The sequence below is a fragment of the Hyposmocoma kahamanoa genome, unplaced genomic scaffold (genome assembly GCF_003589595.1).
Source record: "Hyposmocoma kahamanoa isolate Upper Pololo Valley unplaced genomic scaffold, ASM358959v1 99879, whole genome shotgun sequence".
Taxonomy (NCBI): Eukaryota; Metazoa; Arthropoda; class Insecta; order Lepidoptera; family Cosmopterigidae; genus Hyposmocoma; species Hyposmocoma kahamanoa.
The window spans coordinates 2,373,030-2,394,554 of NW_020656077.1; the positions used below are offsets into that span (position 1 = coordinate 2,373,030).

The window sequence follows — 21,525 nt, forward strand, 5'->3', positions numbered from 1 at the left end:
TATATATATATATATATATATATATATAGTATATAAAAATCTAATATAAAAAAATCCATATATATATATATATGGATTTTTTTTCTCTATTAGCACGCTGCAGAGACGGACGTGTCTGCTAGCATTATATAATTTAAATTTAATAAATAATAAACCTGTAACTGTGTCGCCGCTGTATCAGCGCTTTTCACTTTGTGTTTTGTGATGCTACGTGTGTCCTTGTGCTTCTTTCAAATTATGAAGAATGAGTAGCCCGTTTAACAGAAGTACGATGACGAATCGTAGCCCACCTCCCGTTAGACGGCACGTGGAATTGGACCCATCCCCAGCTCAAGCCTCAGCCCTCACCCTTTCTACGCCTGCACTGACTATAGACGCGGTCTCGACTCATGAAATTCAGAGATGGATGAGTCAAATAGAACAATGCCTGAATGACATCTGCACTATTTCTGGAGATGGGAAACTGAATACGGAGCAGAAGCTAAAAATTAGCAACATTAGCAGGTCAGTACTTGGAGGCGTCTCTCAATTGGCGGTGTAATATCAGTCCCTAAAACAAAAATATATTTCAGCCAATTCTTTGATCAGCACATTGAAAGATCAAGTCAATGTTGGTGACCAATTAAAAGACTTAAAATCTTGCGTACAGTCAGGCCCCAGAGTATCAACCCAGTCTTTTGCGGACATAGTTAGGAAGAGTGGTTTGCCCTCAGTATGTCCATCGAACAGTATTGCTATTTACCCACCCAATAAAGATGCGTCGAGCGATGACACTAGAAAAATTGTTCAGAATCTAATTAAGCCTGAAGAATTGAAACTGCATATCAGCGGTATGCGTAAAACAAAATGTGGAGGAGTTATTATAAGCACGGAGAGTAAGGAAGACATACTAAAGCTCAAACAGTCTGAACAACTGAAAAAATCAGGCCTGAAATTAGAAGATGCGAACAAAAACGGCCAAAGATAATATTATTGGGTGTGCCCCATGCATGTCATGTCAAATAAGGAATTATTTGACTGCTTGTACGATCAAAATTTGTCGGAGAAACATCCTAGCTTAAATAAAAGCAACATAGAGAGCGCAATTAAATTTAGTCATAAGTCAGGCAAAAAGGACGAGGCTATCTGTAACTATGTGCTAGAAGTGTGTGCTCCCATTCGGAGGACACTCATAGAACAGCAACGTGTCTACATTAACTGGTCTTCATGTGCGGTTCGAGATTACACACGCGTAACTAGATGTTACAAATGCCAACAGTATGGGCACTCAGCAAAGTTCTGCCGGGATACAGAGCCCACGTGCGGCCACTGCGGCGGTGCAGGCCACTCCATCAAGGAGAGTACTAAGCACGCGGAACCCGCGAAGTGCGCCACCTGTGTACGCTTTAACAAACCAGGTAATCATAAAACAGGAGATGAACAATGTCCTGCTAGGAAGAGCGCAATAGCGAGACACGTGAGTAATACTGATTATGAGGGCGCCTAGAGCGCCGCGTTCCTTCTCTACCACAGCACAAACACGGACTCCATTGTAAATGATCTAGCCCAAGACATTGATGCAACTTGCGAATATAAATCCATAACATGCGACCCAGATCAGTGCCCCATGTTTAATTCCATGTCTAATTCTAATTTAAAAATAGTTCTACAAAATATTAGAAGTACAAGTTGTAATTTTGACGGTCTTTTATCGTTACTAAACCCTATTAATTTTGAGCCTGACATCTTTGTTTTAACTGAGTGTAGATTACCCAAAACGTCCTCAATTCCACACTTGGATGGGTATAATTCGTATGTTAGTGAGGAAAGCAACGTATTACAGAACGATGGAGTAGCTTTTTACGTCAAAAACGACATACCCAACGTATTGATAGAGGAACCTAAAATAGTGGATGCTAACAGTTTGACTTTAAAAATTGAGAATGACATTGCAATTGTAGCAATTTATCGCTCCCCCTCATACAGAAATATCACAAATTTTTTACTTTCCCTAAGTGATATTATGAAATCACTTTCATCTTTCCGTAACGTATTTATTCTTGGTGACCTAAATATTGACATTAAGTTTGACAATGAAGATAGCAACTCCGGCGAATACTTAAATCAAGCAGCTTCTCGTGGCTACCTCCCCACTCATCAACATCCGACGAGAGACTACAATTGCTTAGACCATATATTAGCCAAAACCATCCTTACCGTAAAAACTATAGTATTAAAAACTACTCTAACTGACCACTATACCTTATTACTAAGCCTAGAAAAAAACTTAATTAGAACACAATCTTTTAATTCTTATACAGAACTAAATAAGGAGGGCGTGTCTCGTGAACTTGCAAACTTAGATAAGTCTCCAATATACAATTCAAGTGATGCTAACGCAGCGATGGAGTATTTGATCTGTTCGCTCACTAAAATAATAGAAAATAATACAACAAACAAAACATTCACGCGCCGCTATAAAATACTTAAACCTTGGATTACTCCAGGTTTGCTGCGCTGTATTAAAAATAGAGATAAATTACACAAAAAAATTTGTTCAGTTTCCGGATAATGCAATATTTAAAATTACTTGTTATAGATATAGAAATTTTTGTAACAATTTATTAAAGAAATTGAAACGTCAATACAAAAAGTTGCAAATAATTAATGCAGGTCATGATAAAAAAAGATTATGGAAAGTCATCAAAAATATCACGAACATGACTAACTCGAAATCGTCCGCTCTACAATGAATTGTAGATGCAGACAATACAGTGCAAACTGTTAACGCAGCAAATGAATTCTTCACTAGTGTAGGAAAACTTTTAGCTGAAAAAGCGGAAATAAACCTTCCGCTTTCAACTACAACCATGACCTCGTCACGCGCTTCACAACTGCACTCGTTTGTCTTAAACAACACTGACGAACTCGAAATTGAAAATATTATTATGACTTTAAGAAATGACTGTGCGACAGGAATTGACAAAATACCTTGTTCTTTCATTAAACAAAATAGATTACATTTGATTTCACCCCTGACTTACATATTTAATCTCTGTCTATCGACAGGAACGTTTCCCAAAGTACTAAAAACAGCCCTTGTAAAACCTATTTACAAAAGCGGTGATAAGAGCAATATTAACAATTACCGACCAATTGCCATATTACCATCTCTCTCTAAAATACTAGAAAAAATAATTTACAAAAGGCTTGTTAACTATTTAGAAACGAAGAAACTTCTCTCGACGTCCCAATGTGTGGGTTCAGACAAGGACTATCGACAAACGACGCAGTCGATGAGCTGACGGAATACATCGTAAGAAATTTGGACTTGAGGAATAAATGTTTGGCAATATTCCTTGACCTCGCAAAAGCTTTTGACACTGTAAACATACCAATACTTTTAAACAAGTTAGAAGCACTTGGAATTAGAGGAATACAGCTCAAACTTTTACAGGACTATCTTTCTGACAGAAAACAGCGCGTGACTATTGACAAAATAACGAGTGCTGAATTACCGGTTGAATATGGTGTTCCCCAAGGAAGCATCATAGGGACTATCTTATTCCTTGTCTATATTAATCAACTATGCGCTCTCCCCCTCTCTGGTGGCAAGATCATATCTTACGCTGATGACACAGTTCTATTATTCAGTGCCCCAAGTTGGAATGAAATCTTTACACAAGCTCAATTTGGTTTTAACTCGGTAACCGACTGGCTTAGAGCAAATGCCCTGACACTTAATACTACCAAAACTAAATACATCACTTTCTCCTACAATATTTCCTCACAACCTGTTGAGAATGCTTACTCAATAGTAGTTCACAATTGTGTTGGCCCTCGATCTCTTGGATGCCTCTGTACTTGCTCAAAACTGGACAGCACAAGCAATATTAAATATTTAGGTGTCATAATTGACCAACATCTCAATTTCAAACAGCATATACTGGCGCTAACTTCTAGAGTTCGAAAATTAATTTATGTATTTAAAAATTTAAGATACTCGGCCAGCAGCGCCCTTCTCAAATCAGTTTATTTAGCCCTTTGTCAATCACTGTTACTTTACTGCGTTACATCCTGGGGCGGTGCACATGAGACCGCTCTGATACACTTGGAAAGAGCGCAGAGAGCTGTTCTTAAAGTGATCAACTTTCGTCCTTTCGATTACCCAACCCACAAATTACTAAACGAGTGCGATGTTCTATCTGTTCGGCAACTGTTTATCCTGCAAATAATTATGAAAAAGCACTCAATTACTCCATATGATTACATGACTGTAACTAAGCAAAGACGACACGATCCCTTTTTATCTCGTACTCAACTCGGCACAGCACACTCACATAGATTCTTCTGCTTCCTTGGCACATTCCTTTATTTTAAAATAAATTCTACTTTGCATTATTTTCATATGAATAAAACTGAATGTAAAAAGACCGTCAAATTTTGGGTTAAGAGTAAAACCTACAATGATACCGAGAACTTGTTGGAAGTTATTTCATAATTTATATTTATATAATATGTAATGTTTAACTACTTATCTTTTATTTGTTAAATTTATAAAATCTTTTTTTTTTTAAGCTTTGTTATGAAAAATGCACTATTATGCCAAAAATACAGGTACACATGTACTTAGTTTAGACATCGCAATTGCACTGTTAGGCACTAAGATTAAAATGTTTAATTTTATCATGATTATTTTATATAATTTAGATTTTTTGTTGTTTTGTTTATTACTGTTATTTTAATATTTTATCTTCAATTACATTGTTTTCATTATAATTGTATTAGATTAAGTAATATTGAAATAAATTTATCTTTATCTTATTTATCTTTATCTTTATCTTTATCTTAATATATATATATATATATATATATATATATTTAATTAATAACTAATGTAACTATAGTTGCATTATTTTAGGCAGCCAAAACTGTGTGTGGTGATGACACATTTCGCAACCTCTTCAAAACGTATACGTAGCGATGTAACTTGTTTATTAATGCCACCACATGTTGCGACCAATGTTGCAGGCACTGTCTCTTTCTACGCCTAAGAATACTGTTAAGTTTACCTCCTGTATACCGACATCCTTGATTTAATATTAAGTTTCATTTTAGTTTGTCGACTTGTACCAAATTGAATGAATTTAGTTTTTGTCAAGTTTACAGTTAAATTATTGTCAATTAGCCAATTTATTATTAAATCTATTGTATTATTAATGTCTGATTCATGGTTAAAAATGTCATTTTTGTATGGTATTATGACTGAAATGTCATCTGCAAACAATATACATTTGTGTTGGGTAATCTCTGGTAGGTCATTTATGTACAGCAAGAATAATAGCGGGCCGAGAACGCTACCTTGCGGGACACCACATGCATTGACTCTATATTGCGATTTTGCTAACTCTACATAGCCATTTTTTGTTTGGTATTTTATTTCTACAGCCTGTTTTCTCTTTTCTAAATAAGAAGCCAACCAGCTGAGGGCCACACCTCTAACACCTAAGTTATTCAGTTTTATTCAGTAGAATATCATGTGATACAAAGAACGTGCTACTTTACATCCAGTGCAATTTAGGAACATTCATAAAAAAAAATCAGTGAAAAATATAGTGAATGGAAGTTTAAAACGTATTGGACGAAATATACTGGCTCTACCGTTTACTCATTTCGATGATGCTAACAATTTTATTAATAATCCTTGTTTAGAGACTTACAAATTAAAAGCTTTCATTCCAACATTTACTGTAACGAGTTATCATCAGCAATCTAAAATAGTCCAAAAGATTAAGTACCACTTGAAACTTCTGTGTTCACCGGAGAATGTTTTGGTTTGTTTATATGTGTAAAGTTTATTCTAATAGCCAAGTTAAATAATATTTTCCGACTCTATGAGCGCATTACAATCTTTTTATTATAATATAATAATTGCCTAAGTTTCCATTTAGTTTATGACTAAATGCATCTCAATGCATTTAGTTTAAACCAGCTGATTTGCCCCGTTATATTAGAAACTAGAAATTTACTTCATCAGTGAGTGTACATTAAAAGGTTATTCTGTAGCGTTCCTTGGGTGCCGAGTCATTGCGGCATCACAGGCAATTAACGAATTTGGCGATGATTTATGTCAGGAATTCCTGGCAGGAATGTTGGACTGTTAGCAGCTGAATGTAGAGGTCGTTATATGCGAGTATACAATTCTATTCCTACTAAGTCTTGGTTTTCCAAAATTAAATTTGGATAGTTGGCCACAAGTGTACTGGTTCGCATGAGACTGGGGGATGTGTCTTGTCCGACCTACTTAGCCAAGTTTAAAATTATAGACAGGAATCTTTGCGAGTGTGGAGAGACAGAGGTGATCGAAATCATATTGTACTGATCTTCCTTTATACGATCATTCCTTTTTATACCATGTCCTCATCTCCATTGACTTCCCTCTTCCTAATACTGTAAAGCTTATATATTTTATCATTTATTAGTTCTATTATCTATAAATATGTAGCTATATATTACATTTGTTCATACTTTTTTATATTTAGGTATTTCTATTTAACCTTAATCGCACTCACCGGATCCTTTCTTCCAAATTATTTTCCTTTCCGTACTTACGTAGTATTCCGTAAATAAGTTTGCCCGTTTTGCATAGGCAGAAATGCAAACCGCGAAGTGACAGAAACAAAACAAAAAGGAACTTGTAATGGTAGTTCAAGTTATCTCATTTCCATTTCCTTTCATAAATTCCATCCATCATTGGTTAGATTTACTTACCACCTATCCTATCCTGTTGATCACTTTTCCAAAATTCCGTTTGCTTTGATTTTTATTTCGCGATTTCCTTTCCCCGTTCTTAATTTCATATTAATATCCATAAACCCAACCAAAGTTCCACAACAACAACTGCAACGACAATAATAATTATCCTGAAATCTCAAGAAGCAAGAAAATATTTATTTGGAAGAATTATCAAAAATTTGCAACTCGGTGGAAATTGCATATGGCCAAAAACTGGACGCCATAGTGCCAAAGTATAAAAAGAAAAAAAAAGTATGTGGAAGAAAGTTTTTTGATTTTGTCCGAGGATGGAACAAAATATTTTTTTCACATTTTAGCTTTGAACCAACGCAAGTCAATTTACTCTTGTTTTTATTACAAATACAAAGAGTGTAAAACTTATAATTACGTTAAGTTTTAAAGAAATGTGCGGGCGTACTGGCTTGTAAGTCTTTGATTTTAGTTTAAGTAGGTAAATTTAAAGTAAAAAAATATTATAATACTGTTGGAGAGTTTTGTCACACTTATATTAGATAATAGGCACGGGATATATGTATAAAGAGCCCAAAAGTTTGGTTTGTTTGAAAAAATAGCAAATTTTCATGATTTAGATCCCAACAAATAGTTTCATTTCCAATGTGTAAAAACTTGAACTTGATTATATCATTAGGTGAACAAATTTAATATGAAATCATCATATTGTTAAACATTCCTTATCTACTGTTATCTAGTAAGAAACTCTTAGAGGTTCTTTGCAATATTTGTTTACATTTATATCATATGGATAAAAATGAAAACAAATAATATAAATAAATATAACAAACCTAAACAACAACAGATTACTCCTATGGATTTTTGTTATACAAGTGCGCAGAATCTGAACACCTTTTCTAGTTCCACAATAGGCAAATATAAATGGTAAATTTAGAATACGAACAGCAATCTTACAATATAATTGTATACATTGCTCCATAAATAAGTTTGTGACTGTCAAGAACTGTGAGAAATTACTATACTATTCTTAACATTAGTAACATTTTTATGAATTTACTGTAGTCAAAAATGAATACTCATTGTATTATGAAGTTTTGGTATAGGTTGGCAGCGAGATGATCCTTGTTTCCTTCTAAACAATGAAATGATTTTATAGGTCATTGGGTAGAGATCAATTGCGTTGTGCTTGTAGCTACAGACCTAAGAATGAAGATAAGTACAAAAAGCCTGAGTGGTTGGAGGAACATAATGCTGGCAAGTCATACACACCTTCTTATAATATTGCACCAAGTGACATCACACCGGTGCTTGTATCCAGCAGGAAGTTCAAAAATACTGCTGCTATTGCATTGAAACCCATGATGTGGGGAATAATACCACCTTGGCACAAAGTAAGTAAGATCACTCATGCATACATTAACCTAATATCAAGTTACGATATTAGTACAGGCCATCTTCAACACCTGAAATTCCAGCTGTTGTGCTTTTGTGCTATAACCAGTGACCGGAATTGAGGTAGTTAATCTACCTGAAGTATAAACATATTCTTAGTATAGACATACCCAATTCGTCATCAATGAATATAAAATTTCTTTATTTTTTACTGATTGTTTTTAATAAATAGTAAAAAATAAAGTGGTTAATTTAAATGTTTAATTCCGACTAAAGGTCTCATGTTTATTTTTTAAATGGCTGAAGTATTTAAATATGTAAGTACCTGTAGAAACACAATTACAATATTATTTTTGAGACAACAATTAGTAGCAAATACTTAATAGGAAATACTAATTTGTCACCAATGAACTCAAATTTCTATAAATAATATGCATATTCAAATGAGTTCCGAGAAGTCCTAGGTTTTGTAGAAGGGAATGTCCACATTTTTGTTTAGTTTACCTAAATTAACTCCCTCTGTTCCAATCACTGGCTATCAAACAATTGCCTTCTTGTCAGTACATTCTGCAACTTATCAGGCAGCATTTCTGTCATAAAGCCTTTAAACTAAGAGTGAGTAAATCTAAGTTCCCATGAGTGATAACATCAGATGTGTTTAAACATTTTAAGTGTCTGAAACTTGACAATTATGAATAAATATCAATTTAAACCTTATCCAAGGTCTACTGAAAAGCCAATTCAAATATTTATTTATACCTTTGTTTTTACCATTGATACTTAATAAAATACTTGCTTAGAAAAATTATGTTTCAAACAATGCATAATGTTTGTTTTCAATCATTGTAGTTTTTCTAGCAAAGCTTTTTCTCCAGTAACCTGTTTTATTACTCATTTTCAGGGAGACTACAGATCACATAACCTCAGTACAAACAACTGCCGTTTGGAGAATATAAAAAATTCAAAACTTTACAGTCCAATCCTCAAAGGTGGTGGTAGATGTGTCATTGTAGTGGAGGGCTTCTATGAATGGCAAACAACTAACAAATCATCTAAAGTCAAGCAACCTTACTACATCTATGCACAGCAAGAGGATGAAGTGAAGGTTCTTTACTTTTCTGAAGTAATCTTTGAGAATTCCATAAAATATAATAATTAATTTTGTACTCATATTGTAGATAGATGAACCTGATACCTGGAATAATAGTTTTAGTGAAGATAAGGGATGGTCGGGAATCAAACTTTTGTACATGGCTGGGCTGTACAATGTATGGGAAGGGGATCATGCTGTAATATACTCTTATTCTGTTATAACTATGGACTCCAATACAACACTCAGTTGGCTTCACCACAGAATGCCAGCAATGTTGGAAACAGAGGAACAAATACAAGTTAGTACCTATATTGTGAAAACAGGCATCATTAGCTAAAGCCCAACTACTGTCATTTAGATGCTACTGGTAATGATAATTTAAGATGTGCTTTTGTAAAATACTAACAACTTTGCAGGATTATATTGCTGTTCCATGACTTTTAATGTCATTAGATTTTACTTCCGAACAAAATTAAAAATGTTCGGCTGTCAATAGACAACAAAAAAAAGCGCTAGCGCCAGCGTAAACAGTAGTCCAGTGCAAAACGCAAGGGCGAGGATGGGGGTTAGTTGGGGAGGATGCTTGCATGTTTGAACTTATTACCTTACAACCAAGTATAGATCTAAAAGGTGTGGGTTAGTACCTACAACAAAACTTTAATAATAAATAAATAAATAATTTTGTTGTTATTTGTGATATAATATAGTTGTATTAGATTTAGTATTTTACAAGAAACCTGTATTTTGCTTTAATTAAATTAAGTGTATGTACCCAAGTAGTCTAGCTTTTATTATTCAAAGATTACGTTCTTAACTATTTGTAACCATTGAGAATTGGTGAGCTATTAACCAAGAAACTCTTAACTTTACTCACATAACCCTTCCAACAAACAATTATTTTTTAAATCAAACGTACATAACCAAACAACACAAATATAACAACACATTGAAAACCCGACGCAAAAAGAGGAGTTTCTAGTTTGAAGCCTTTGTGACACAAAGGCTTCAAACGGCCTTTGTGACACAAAGGCTTCAAACGAGCATCAAATCAATTTTTTATTTGAAGGCTAAATCGGGATGGGTCTTAGCTTCGTCTGATGAAAAACTGCAAAGCTATTTAAAGTATAGATATAAGGAGTGACATACATAGTATAACCACTCTTATGAGTGGTTAAAACCACCAAATATTAATTATTACCTATTCACATTTCGGATTTCCGGAAATAGTTTTACTGCATCTTAAGATAAAACTACTTATCCAGAAAGCTGAAGTTGGTTTTTAACCAGTCCAAGTCACTCCTTGTAACTATAGAATCTAAACACACGTTTATCTACTCATTTGAACACCCTGTTCTGACCATTGCTGATGATGGAGCTAAGCTTTATTAATGGTAGACCCACTGAGTTGTGCTTGTTGGGTTGATCTCAAAGAGAGTAGGCAGACAGATGATGAATTTATTTACTTTTTAGGGTTTGCTCTTTTGTATTCTTTAAGTTTTATTATTAGTCTGGGCACCAACAAATACGAAATCTTTTAAAGGGTAACAATTTTAGGTACAGTTTCACAACAGCATGTCAAGCGTGACACTTTGTCTTTGGACCGTTCTTGTCGTAAGTGGCATAGACTTGGATTTAAATCTTAAGTGTCAAGCTTGATGTGCTCATGAACCTGTACCAATGCCAATTATAGGTAACAAATAAATGTTTTCAGGCATGGTTAGACATTGACGAAGTGGGGTCTGATATGGCTCTGGCTTATTTAAAGCCTGCCAAAATTCTTAAGTGGCACAAGGTTTCCACAGCAGTTAACAATTCCAGGAATAAATCAACAGAATGCAACAAAAGGATGATTGAAACACCCACCACCCAGAAAACTCTGACTGCATGGTTCAAACCAACTACCAAGAGAAAGTCTGATGAAGATAATTCAACATCTAGTAAAAGGAATAAATTGTAAAGACAACTATGTAATCATTAAAACCTTTTAATTACGTGCATTCTATTAGTTATTTTCACATTCTATAACACTTTTTCAAACATCAACAACTAATAAAAATAAACCCGCAATGGCTACTTTTTGTAGATTTTGTTTGTACACAGTATGTACCATTTACCTGATCAAACTTGTGCAACAAAAAAAAAACAATTTGGATGTTCTGCCATGTGATGTAAAGACAACTATGTAATCATTAAAACCTTTTAATTACGTGCATTCTATTAGTTATTTTCACAATCTATAACACTTTTTCAAACATCAACAACTAATAAAAATAAACCCGCAATGGCTACTTTTTGTAGATTTTGTTTGTACACAGTATGTACCCAATGATTTACCTGATCAAACTTGTGCAACAAAAAAAAACAATTTGGATGTTCTGCCATGTGATAAACACTGTTCCCAGATAGTGTTATATTAGAACAGCAGAAAAAAGCACTGTGCCACGTGATTTACACACTCAGTGTCCTAAAAAAACAAGTTTCACCCTTATTTCGAGACTTCGACCACGAAAATACACTGTAGGTATTCTTAAAATAATAAATTTCCAGTTAATGTTTTCTAGCGAAAATGTTGCACTAATACTTAGTGCTTTGTCATCACACAGCACGTATGTACATATTATGTACTACAAACTACGAATCCACGTTACTTAACACATTACAATATTTGTTTTCATGAACTATCCCTTAACACACTAAATGTTTCACAAAATAGTTAGATTTTAGTTTTAAAATCGGGTATATGCATTCTTTGTTATTGCTGACAATAACAAAAAATACATATACCGTCTTATTACACCCAGCATCAGAATTACCTGAATGATCAATCCATAGGTCCATAAAAGTAAATATACCAATGCCATTAGCAGAGACAAAAATCTTGTTTCAATTTATATATGTGGCTTGGTACAAAACTTACCTACACAGTCCATATTATTTAAGCACTTCTTATACAGTTAACACCACATCAAGCTTGACACTGTACTTTGGACTGTTCTTATCGTAAGCGGCATAGAGTTGGATTTAAGTCTTAAATGTCAAGCTTGACAAGCTCTTGACTTTGTACCAAGTCACAGGATATATTTAAGTAAAATCAATCAATTGAATGTGCACCTATGAAAACGAAAATATTTGTCACAGTCACATTAACACTTCTTCAGCACATCAAAACATACTCATTGGTAAACAAATTCAACAAGAAATATCGTTAGTAATTATACTAAATATTTTCAATCCTAAATTGTTTATAATCTGCTTCACATGTAATCATTTTGTGGTTTTCCAAAAAATCTGATACAAAGCTTTGTACTTCATATTCAGCTGAAACAAATAAATGTGTTACTTTGTAACTGTTGCAATAATTCAGCAGAAAGAAAATAGAAATAGAAGTTCATCCATGGAGATCACAAGAGGTCAAATGCAAGTTGCAGGTATTTAAAGCTGCACAGGCCCTGCTGTATAAGCAAATACTTACAAACTACTTTGGATACTATATGAATAATTATGTGATACACTTTTAATAAACAATATTGTCTTGGAATTAGCTAAAGTTCCTTGTAAAAATATTTTTTATTATTACTTCATCAAAACAATAGATAACTTTAGACAAGTTAGAAGGGCCACAATATATAGACAGACAAGTATGACAAAGATAAAAATGGTTCTTAGTATATCTGTAGAACAATAAAAGTGGTTACTGACTCAGTTAAGCAGTAGGCCACAATTGGTCAATTCATCAATAACAAGTTGTTTGAAAAAATTGGCCAATGGCTTGTCTGAAATAGTTTTTTAAATAGTTTTTTTGGAATTGTTTCATTAATCTGGTAGGCACTTTTTTAATCAACTTGTTAATGAATATAGTCAGAAAAATGTTGTTATCCCACATGCAGCATGGCAAACTATTACATAAACTGTCACTCCTCCCGCACTGCGCCAGTACTTTAAGAACTGACTCAGTTATATGGTAGGCTATATTTAGTAATTAATAAATATAAAAAATCTTACTTGGATGCCGACTGCACTGATAAATGAGTCTTATCAAATGCTTTGCCAAAGCTTTAAACAAGGCCTTTCCTCTGATACGCCCTTTGATGTAGTAAGGTGTTAACAGTTTAACAATCCATGGGGCAATCCGCTCCTTGCAACTGAGAATAAACTCTGGAGTTTCTTCTAGAGGTGAAACCATTCCTTCATCATCACTGTCTTCACCAAATAGCTCCAGTAACAATTCTTTTATCTAAAAAACATTTATCACAAACTTATTACTAAAATAAATTGGAATAATTATAGTACATTTAGTTTGCAAAATATAGTTCAGTGCATATTATTTACCCTAGCAAGTTTCTTTCTATTTGTATCACCAATCAGATCTAATAGTTCAAAATAACGAGTTTTCAAAAAGTATTCTTCACACAACCACTTAGTAGAATTAGGCTTTTTGACCTTTTGTGGATCAACTTTATCTTGAGTCATATTATTGTTTTCAGTAGTATTTGATAACATCATTTCTAGAGAAACTAATCTCTCATCTAAAGATTTTATTTCAGCCGAATGATTTCCAACCAAAGAATCCTGATTTTGAAGTAGTAGTTTAGAACAACCAACATTTTCATTTCGTATTTTTTTAGCAATATCATCATTCACCACAGAGTCAAGTGTATCACAGAGTGCACTCTCAAATAAGTCAGCATCATTAGGATCTCCTTGGAACAGTTTTTCCAACTGTACCATTAATTCATCAGATTCCTGGGTTTCTATGGACATACGTTTTGAGGATTTTGGTGAAAAGTGTATTTCTGGTTTACTTATATTTATTGATGAATTGTTTTGTGGCATCTCTTTGTTTGAAACATCAACATTTATTTTAAAGACTTGGGTAAAACCTTGCGGTTTGGTAATTTGAAATGTATTATCCTTATTTTTAACCATTTTCTCAGTGTTAAATGGCGATTCAGGAGACATGTTGCGTCGTCTTCTTTTGAGACTGCGATGACACTGACAATTACAATCAGGGGGATTCAAGGTGGTTTGCAATTTCTTTTCATTCTCTGGTGCTCGATGTAAGCATTCATACAAGTTTTTGTTGAGTTTACCTCGCTTTGTGTCGGTCCTTAGCTCTTTTATCTGAAATGAGGCACTATGTAGACACTAGAAAATAAAAACATAACTGATAACTATTGCTTAAACTTTATTAAATACTTACTGCTGTAACAATATATTTTCTGTAAAGTTGTACTACCATGCACATCTGAGCAGCCTTCATTTCAATAGTCTTAGCACACCGCCATATAGCACTCGGTAAATAAATACTCTTGTTCACAAGTTTTTGACTTGTTTCATAATTTAATGATAGTTGTTTTATTAAGTAATCCATGTAATGTTTGCGAACCTAAAACAGACATCATTCACTATACAAGTCATGTAATAAAAAATTACTTTACAATGTACTCCACTTAGCCGCATCATAAAGAATGTGAAGTATATTTCAATGGCTTCCTAGTACAGTGGCTTAACTCAAAATCAACCAATTCATGGGGAAACGGTTTAGAAACAACTAAAGCATATGCAACTCCAAATCTGAGGAGTCATACATTGGTCTTTGTGATCACTTTTTTAAATTTAATTAATAAAAGCTCAGTGTGTTTTGCACTATAAAATTTAGCATTCTGAATGCAACTGTGTTTTGACATTGAAATGGACTATCTTGGTTTGAGCCACTGTTTTTGAAAAGCAGCGATTTATTAAGGTAATGTCCCCATAATACAAACCTAAAACAAAGTGTATACTGATGCATGAACTTACCTTGGATATGAGAATGTGAGGTTCATGTTCAATGTCTGGTAAGGGTACGTACGATTCGTCATACTCTCTTATTAATTTATCTACAACGGCATCGGAGTCCAATAAATCGTCAGAAAAATCTATTTTGTTATCATTTATGCCGGCGGCGGCGGTTACCGTAAAAAATGACATTTCAATACCTCAGTGTATTTACTAATTGCTTTATTTTACCATAAAATTATATGTAGTGCTTTCTTTTCTCATTTATTATTGTTCATCCAGCGGTAACACATTAATTTGTTTTTATTTCAACCACTTTATTTTGATAGATTGTAAATATGAACACACAACGCATTAATTACTACACAAGTCTTCTTACTTCAAGTCTTCAGTTTGTTCAAAAACCGAATGACATGCACCGCGCCGCACAGATAAAAAATGGCATGGATCATGGATCACAAACCACTAATGCAAGGATTAAATGTTTTGGTTTGGTTTCAAGAAGCCTTTTGGTTTGGTTCGTTTGGTTGTTTGGGGTGTCTGTCCGTCATTGGTCATAGACTACCTAGCCTTCTAAACAGTATCTCATTCAAATTCATTTTAGATAATGAAAAAATAACAAGCGCAGTAGCGTACAGTATTAGCTCTTAGAAAAATTTTGTTACATTATTATTCTATTTTAATAAACTTTATTTTTTGCCATCCTCTAAGATGTACATACATACAATACGTAATTATTTAAAGACTGTTGGAGCACTTAGGGTCGTATTCCAGAACTCTACTCAATGGTCAACTAAGCACTTGAGTTTTTGAGTATGATAGCACTAGAAATTATACTTAAGTCCTTGCTATTAGAGTCGTATTTAGTACTTGAAATCATACTCAAGTCCTGACTTGAGCATTGAGTAGAGTTCTGGAATATGACCCATAAACATTCATAACTCAGCTCAGTTATGTATTTCTATTTCCTACCATTTTTTACGTGTGATATATTGCATTTTATTTCATGAATTTCTAAATAAAAAATGTATGTAAACAAATCTATTTTGTTATTTTTCTTTTATTATCACTGGCAAAATGGTACTTATATCCTAAGATAATACACGTTTTATTTAGGTTTTAATAAACCTATTAATGCAGGGTTCTCTTTTGGTACTATGAGTAATACGTTAATTACTTTATTGGGAATTTTAATCATTGTTCATTTTTATTTTTAAACCTGTGTATTTGTATTATTACATTTATCTTTTACGAAATCTATGGTGTGAAAAACCATATAAATAAAAAGAGCAATTTAAGGCTGCCAACAGATTGACTGCGTGTTTGCAGTTACATGCGTGAAGTCGACGACTGCAAGAGTGCATGAAGTTGATAACGGTTTCACGCATTAACTATGAGGTCTCGGATAACGACTACACGCATTAACGACAAGCTGTCGAAACCGATTTCATACAGCCGAGATCGATTGCATGCAGTTAATACGTGAAGATGATTACGACTTCACGCATTAACTGCAAACATGCAGTCAATCTGTTAGCAGCCTAAGGTTGAGTATTTCCAAAACATTGCCTTTAAAAAAATATCTCAAGACTCATGACCCAGTTTATTTTTATGAGCTGCTTGCTACGGGTATTGATAACATTTTTGCAAAAGTAGGTACTTACTGAAAATGGGTGATGTACAGTCAAGAGCACATCAAGCTTGACACTTTGTACTTTGCACCGTTCTTGTCGTAAGCGGCATAGAGTTGGATTCAAATCTTAAGTGTCAAGTTTGATATGCTCTTGACCCTGTACTTACTTGTCCCGTCCATCACGCATATTAGTAACAGAAGTTTCAGAGACGGCATTTTCCCTGACTGCTTAAAAGCAGTACTAATAAAAAGCATTTTTAAAGCCGGGGCGAAGATAGTGTCAGTAATTACAAACCTATCTGTATACTACCTTCGTTGTCAAAGATAATAGAGCGATTAATAAATAAGACCCTGAGGAATCAGGTACTTGCATAAGTAGGTATCATATTATTTGTAATGAATCAATATGGCTCCACTCACTGTAAGTCTGCTGAACACGCTGTTAATGACCTAATTTCAAGTCACACAAATGTAACAAAGGAAAAAATGTTTGGCAGTGTTTTTGGATCTAGCAAGTCCGACCGACAAATTGGAAAAGATAGGCATAAGAGGCACTGCTATGGAGTTATCTGCTAGTTACCTAAATAACCGAAAACAGCTGGTCATAATCAATAATCTAGTAAGTGATGCTCAACAAACACTCTGTGGCGTACCACAAGGTACCGTTCTTGGCCCTACCTTATTTTTTATTTATGTAAACAATCTGCGCAACCATTACCAAGATAAAAGATAAGTTATTACTTTCGCTGATAGTATAACTCTAGTTTTTCATCAAAAATCACACTCACAAATCACTGCTTACAAAACCTATTCGCAAGCTGACATATTTATTTACTTGTTTCTGAAATGAAACTGCTTAAAAGACCTATCTCACACTATGCCAGTCTATAGTAACATATTGCATTGCAGCATGGAGAGAAACATGATGATGATGATGAATTCTCCTGACCGTTTTCGGCTATGGCAACTGCTTGAGCTTTGCTATTGGTGGCGCTCTTGCGCTCTCACGTACCCTATCTTATTATTGAAGATCACAGGAGGCACGTGAGCTCACCTTCCGTGCAGTGGTGGCTGATCGCCGCAAGTGGCCGGCCTGTCAGGTCGTCACGTCAGACGTCAACTCAATTCCTCGACGGGTCTCAAATTCAGAGGTCTTATCTTTTTTTTATTTGCCACAAAAGACGGGGGAGGGTCATATAAACACTACATCAATACGAGGAAGCGGTGCAGATTCGTACACTTTTAACTTCAAGTTTGGGCTACTAAATGAACATAATATTTTTGATCAATTTATGATCAATCTACAATGTTAGTTCCATGGAACTAAAAGACATTACTAATTTAATCTTTACTTTTCTTGAATATCAGTGAATAACTTAAAAATTTTGATGTTACCAAAAAATGGGAATTAAGCAATTCTGCCCCACCTGTGGGTTGGGGTACTTGATACATCGCTTGGGACAATTTGATGTGTGAATCAAAGGAATGTGCCATTCCTGATTGCCACGTATAATCAGCACTAAATAATCTACCACCATTCAAAAATGTAGTCTTGAAAGTAGAAATACAGCAGGGAGAGCCGACTACAGCGCAGAATGTCACTAGTTCACCTCTTTCTACAGATACTATTTGTGTGAATTTGTGATTCGTTGATACCCTCTCATTTAAATAACGAAAGAACTTTGTAACGGTAGTTTTTCTAAACATAGCTTCTTGCTGCACAAAGCCCTTCCCCTGCTTAGTAGTGAATACTTTTAATCCTGTATACTTAAAATTGTCTTTCTTGGTAATTCCAATGCCGTGCCGTCATAGATTTAGTACATGGTGCTGTAAATTACAAACATTGCATATTTATATTCGTATTTACTTGCTGCTTGTCGTAAAGACAAGCATTTGCAGCAACTTCAGACATAGCAGACTTGTCTTCATTAATGAATTTCATAATTAATTTGATTTCTAGCAATTTTGTAATTTACATACATAATATTATTGTCCGTTTTACCATAGTAACGGGCCGCCTATACTGAAGTGTGCCGACGATTTTCCATATAAAACACACGCTATGATGGAGTATTGGTGTCCAACCCTAACTTAGCAAGATACTAAAAAAGGAAGCTCTTTAGCCACAAGGAAATAAAATAACAAGTTAATATTATAGAATTTAATTAGGGTACATATAAACGTTTTGTAAGGCTGGTTTCAGAGCAGTGCGGATTTATCTGCGGACCGTCCGCGCGGAGCACCAGAGCGGAGTAACACGTGCTTTAGAACATCTTTTTACAGTGACGCAGATTGCTCCGCGTGAACTCCGCACAAGCCACCCGTGCGTTTATTGTAAGCGACTGTCTTTTGTGAATATCCGCACTAAATTAAATACTCGATTCAGAGAACTGCGGATTCTACGCATGCGGATGGCTCGCTGGCGGACAGTCCGTACGGACTGTACGCACAGCTGTGAAATCAACCTAATGTATAATAACTAATAAGCACTTTTGAGTAGCAGGTAAAAATTTGTGAGTAGTATTTTAAACACCTGTATAATACATATACAATTTAGAGGGAGATACACAAATAAAACATTTATTGGGGAACCCATCTGTTGGTGCTGTTGTTGTCACCAGTGCTGTAACATCAAAACACCAATCCACATAAATATAGCCATTTATTTAAATACGCGAATTATAATTCAATGTTAATATTATAAAAGTTAAAAATGAAGTTCCCCTTGCTTAAGCAATAAGAAATCAGCATAATCATACAGTTTTAAAATGTTTACATTCCATATTTAGTTAAAAATAGTTAAATCATTACTACTATAAAGGAAATCACACTGATATTTCGAAAGCCAACAAAACAAACATAAGCATACTAATAAGACTAAGTGTTAGCGTAAAACAATATTAAGTCCAGTAAAGGGCGCATCACCGGTCGGAGCCTCGGTGGCTCCATATGTACAACTGATGCTCACTAACAACATTGACGACGGCCACAAACTTTACCCCTTAAAGTGCAATATTACCGGAATCGCTCAGAATCGAGGTCGCGGCTGGATAAATAATATTACAATAGACTACCGTATTATCTAACGAGTAAACAGTAAATACTTTTTTCTACCGCTGTCTATACACGGCGGTGAGGCATCGGCTAGCGTCGGGTGCGACAATAGTGCGACTTGTATCACTGGAGATTTCTCACACCTATACCGATCGACAGGCGCTTGTCACGAACGACCTAGGCTCCAAGGCAAGTCACAAAGTGGCTGGTCATATCAGTGTGGGCTCGACATCAGCGCTGCTAACGGGGCGTGGGCGGGAAGAGCGGGCGCCAGCGCTGGGCCCTCCCGCGCCGCGGAAGGAGGGCGGCCGGCCCGGAGGCGCTCGCGCCGGCGGGGGCGGGCCGCGGGCGAGAGCTTGCCGCGACGCGTTCCTACCTGCCCTCTGGCAGTTGTCGCGCGGCGGCGTGCGCACGCGCCGCTGCTTCCTAAACAGAAACACTGCATTACACACAATGTACTTGTTTTAGTGTCTAACTGCTTAACGGTCACCATGCTGGTTTGCCACGCAAATGTCCCGGGTTCGATTCTCGGGCCGGCCTATAATAATAATAACGTACACACTCAACATAGCCCCGTACTAGGGAAACCCTGTGTCGCGGGTGCCATAGACACACACGAAGACAACCACAAATTACACCCAAACTCACGAGAGAAATAAATGTAGGCCATACAAATATTTCTCCCGACCCGGGAATCGAATCTGGGACCTCTGCATGGCAGTCCGGCATGGTAACCGTTCCGCCACGGAGGCAGTTATAAATATATGTATAGCCTACATTTCTTTCTCTCGTGAGTTTGGGAGTCATGTCATGTCCATGGCACCCGCGACACAAGGTTTCCCTAGTGTGTGCATTATATTAGTGACGGGACGAACAATGGGATTATGGGGCACTGCCACTGCACCCGACACCCTGAGACATAAGTTGACAAGTGCCATGTGCCTGTAATTTCACCATCGCCCTTACCGGAACCGGAACACAGCGATACTCAAATTACTGTTTGGCTGCAGAAATAGGTAAGGCTACTCAAAATTACTTTATTACTATCACCTGCGTAGTTTAGAAGTTGAGCAATACCTTGGTGCGCGGTTGTGGTTTAGCGCGTGGTAACGGTTGCGCAGCAGCGGGGGGTGCAGTGGCGGTGAGGGGCTGCTCGGGCTGCGGCGCGGGCTGCGGGGGGGCGCGCGGCGCGGGCGGGGGGGCGCGCGTCTGCGGCGCCGGCCGCCCTAGAGACGCCAGCATCAGCCCGCGCAACAGCGCCGCGCGCGATTCCGCCTCCGCGCTGTCCGGGGCGCTTGTCGATCCTTCACATAAAAAATCGGCTCATAAGTTAGTGTAGTCGAGTCATACAACCGCATAAACTTTCTATTAAACCGTGTACCTGTACCTAAGAAACCAGATAGTAGAAATTGGGATTCAGTTGTTTCCTGTGGTGGCGGGGGCTGCTGCGCGGGCTGGGGCGCGGGCGGCGGCACGGTCGTGGCGCCGCCTGATGACGATGACGCCGCTGGTCTGCGTGGCAGTCGCTCTAATTGCTGCCGAGCCGCCTGTGTTAATTGATTATTAATTCAGTGCACCTCGATATGTCCACGTACAGTGTTACTACAGTCATTAAAACCATTATGTATTTTCATTACATTAAAGTGCATCGTTTTAAAACTTCTTTGTAATGCAGTTTAATTAAAGTAGTACAAGTAATTTTGATTAACATACATTTGTTAATATCTTACTTTTCTTCCTATTTGTAAAGTTTATCATATTCTTCTATATTTATTATTTAAAATTAATATACTACTACATGTTATATAAATTTAAAGTGTGATTAACT

General features: G+C 35.9%; 3 protein-coding genes across 13 annotated transcripts in view; 1 reads left to right on the forward strand and 2 right to left on the reverse strand.

Annotated features, from left to right (window-relative positions):
* The window catches only part of LOC113239348 (glycoprotein 3-alpha-L-fucosyltransferase A-like), a 21,856-nt gene extending 10,341 nt beyond the window's left edge, over window positions 1-11,515 (forward strand). For 2 of the 6 annotated variants that reach the window (XM_026476306.1, XM_026476310.1), the window contains one exon: window positions 7,904-8,017. Coding sequence is in view for 1 of the 6 variants with exons in the window: in XM_026476311.1 (XP_026332096.1) it covers window positions 7,904-8,138; window positions 9,041-9,244; window positions 9,318-9,530; window positions 10,944-11,189 (898 nt within the window). In the remaining 5 variants the exon portion in view is untranslated. Of the gene's footprint in view, window positions 1-7,903; window positions 8,139-9,040; window positions 9,245-9,317; window positions 9,531-10,943 lie in introns of those variants that run through there. The other 4 variants (XM_026476311.1, XM_026476308.1, XM_026476309.1 and 1 more) reach the window with 4 other exon arrangements.
* A 95-nt stretch (window positions 11,516-11,610) lies between these two features.
* On the reverse strand, window positions 11,611-15,542 carry LOC113239482. The gene is made up of 5 exons (XM_026476512.1): window positions 15,032-15,542; window positions 14,433-14,618; window positions 13,562-14,353; window positions 13,235-13,466; window positions 11,611-12,550 (listed from the first exon to the last, which is right to left on the reverse strand). The coding sequence occupies exons 1-5, from the start codon at window positions 15,200-15,202 to the stop codon at window positions 12,450-12,452; spliced, it is 1,482 nt and encodes a 493-aa protein (XP_026332297.1). The 5' UTR covers window positions 15,203-15,542; the 3' UTR covers window positions 11,611-12,449.
* A 3,273-nt stretch (window positions 15,543-18,815) lies between these two features.
* Window positions 18,816-21,525, reverse strand: part of LOC113239397 (E3 ubiquitin-protein ligase Kcmf1) — a 17,539-nt gene continuing 14,829 nt past the window's right edge. Inside the window, exons 7-10 of one of the 6 annotated variants that reach the window (XM_026476389.1) lie at window positions 21,085-21,244; window positions 20,964-21,001; window positions 20,775-20,865; window positions 18,817-20,123 (exon numbers count right to left, since the gene is read on the reverse strand). In XM_026476389.1, the coding sequence (XP_026332174.1) occupies window positions 20,794-20,865; window positions 20,964-21,001; window positions 21,085-21,244 (270 nt within the window). In that variant the 3' untranslated portion in view covers window positions 18,817-20,123; window positions 20,775-20,793. Of the gene's footprint in view, window positions 20,124-20,774; window positions 21,002-21,078; window positions 21,245-21,525 lie in introns of all 6 variants that reach the window. The other 5 variants (XM_026476387.1, XM_026476386.1, XM_026476391.1 and 2 more) reach the window with 5 other exon arrangements.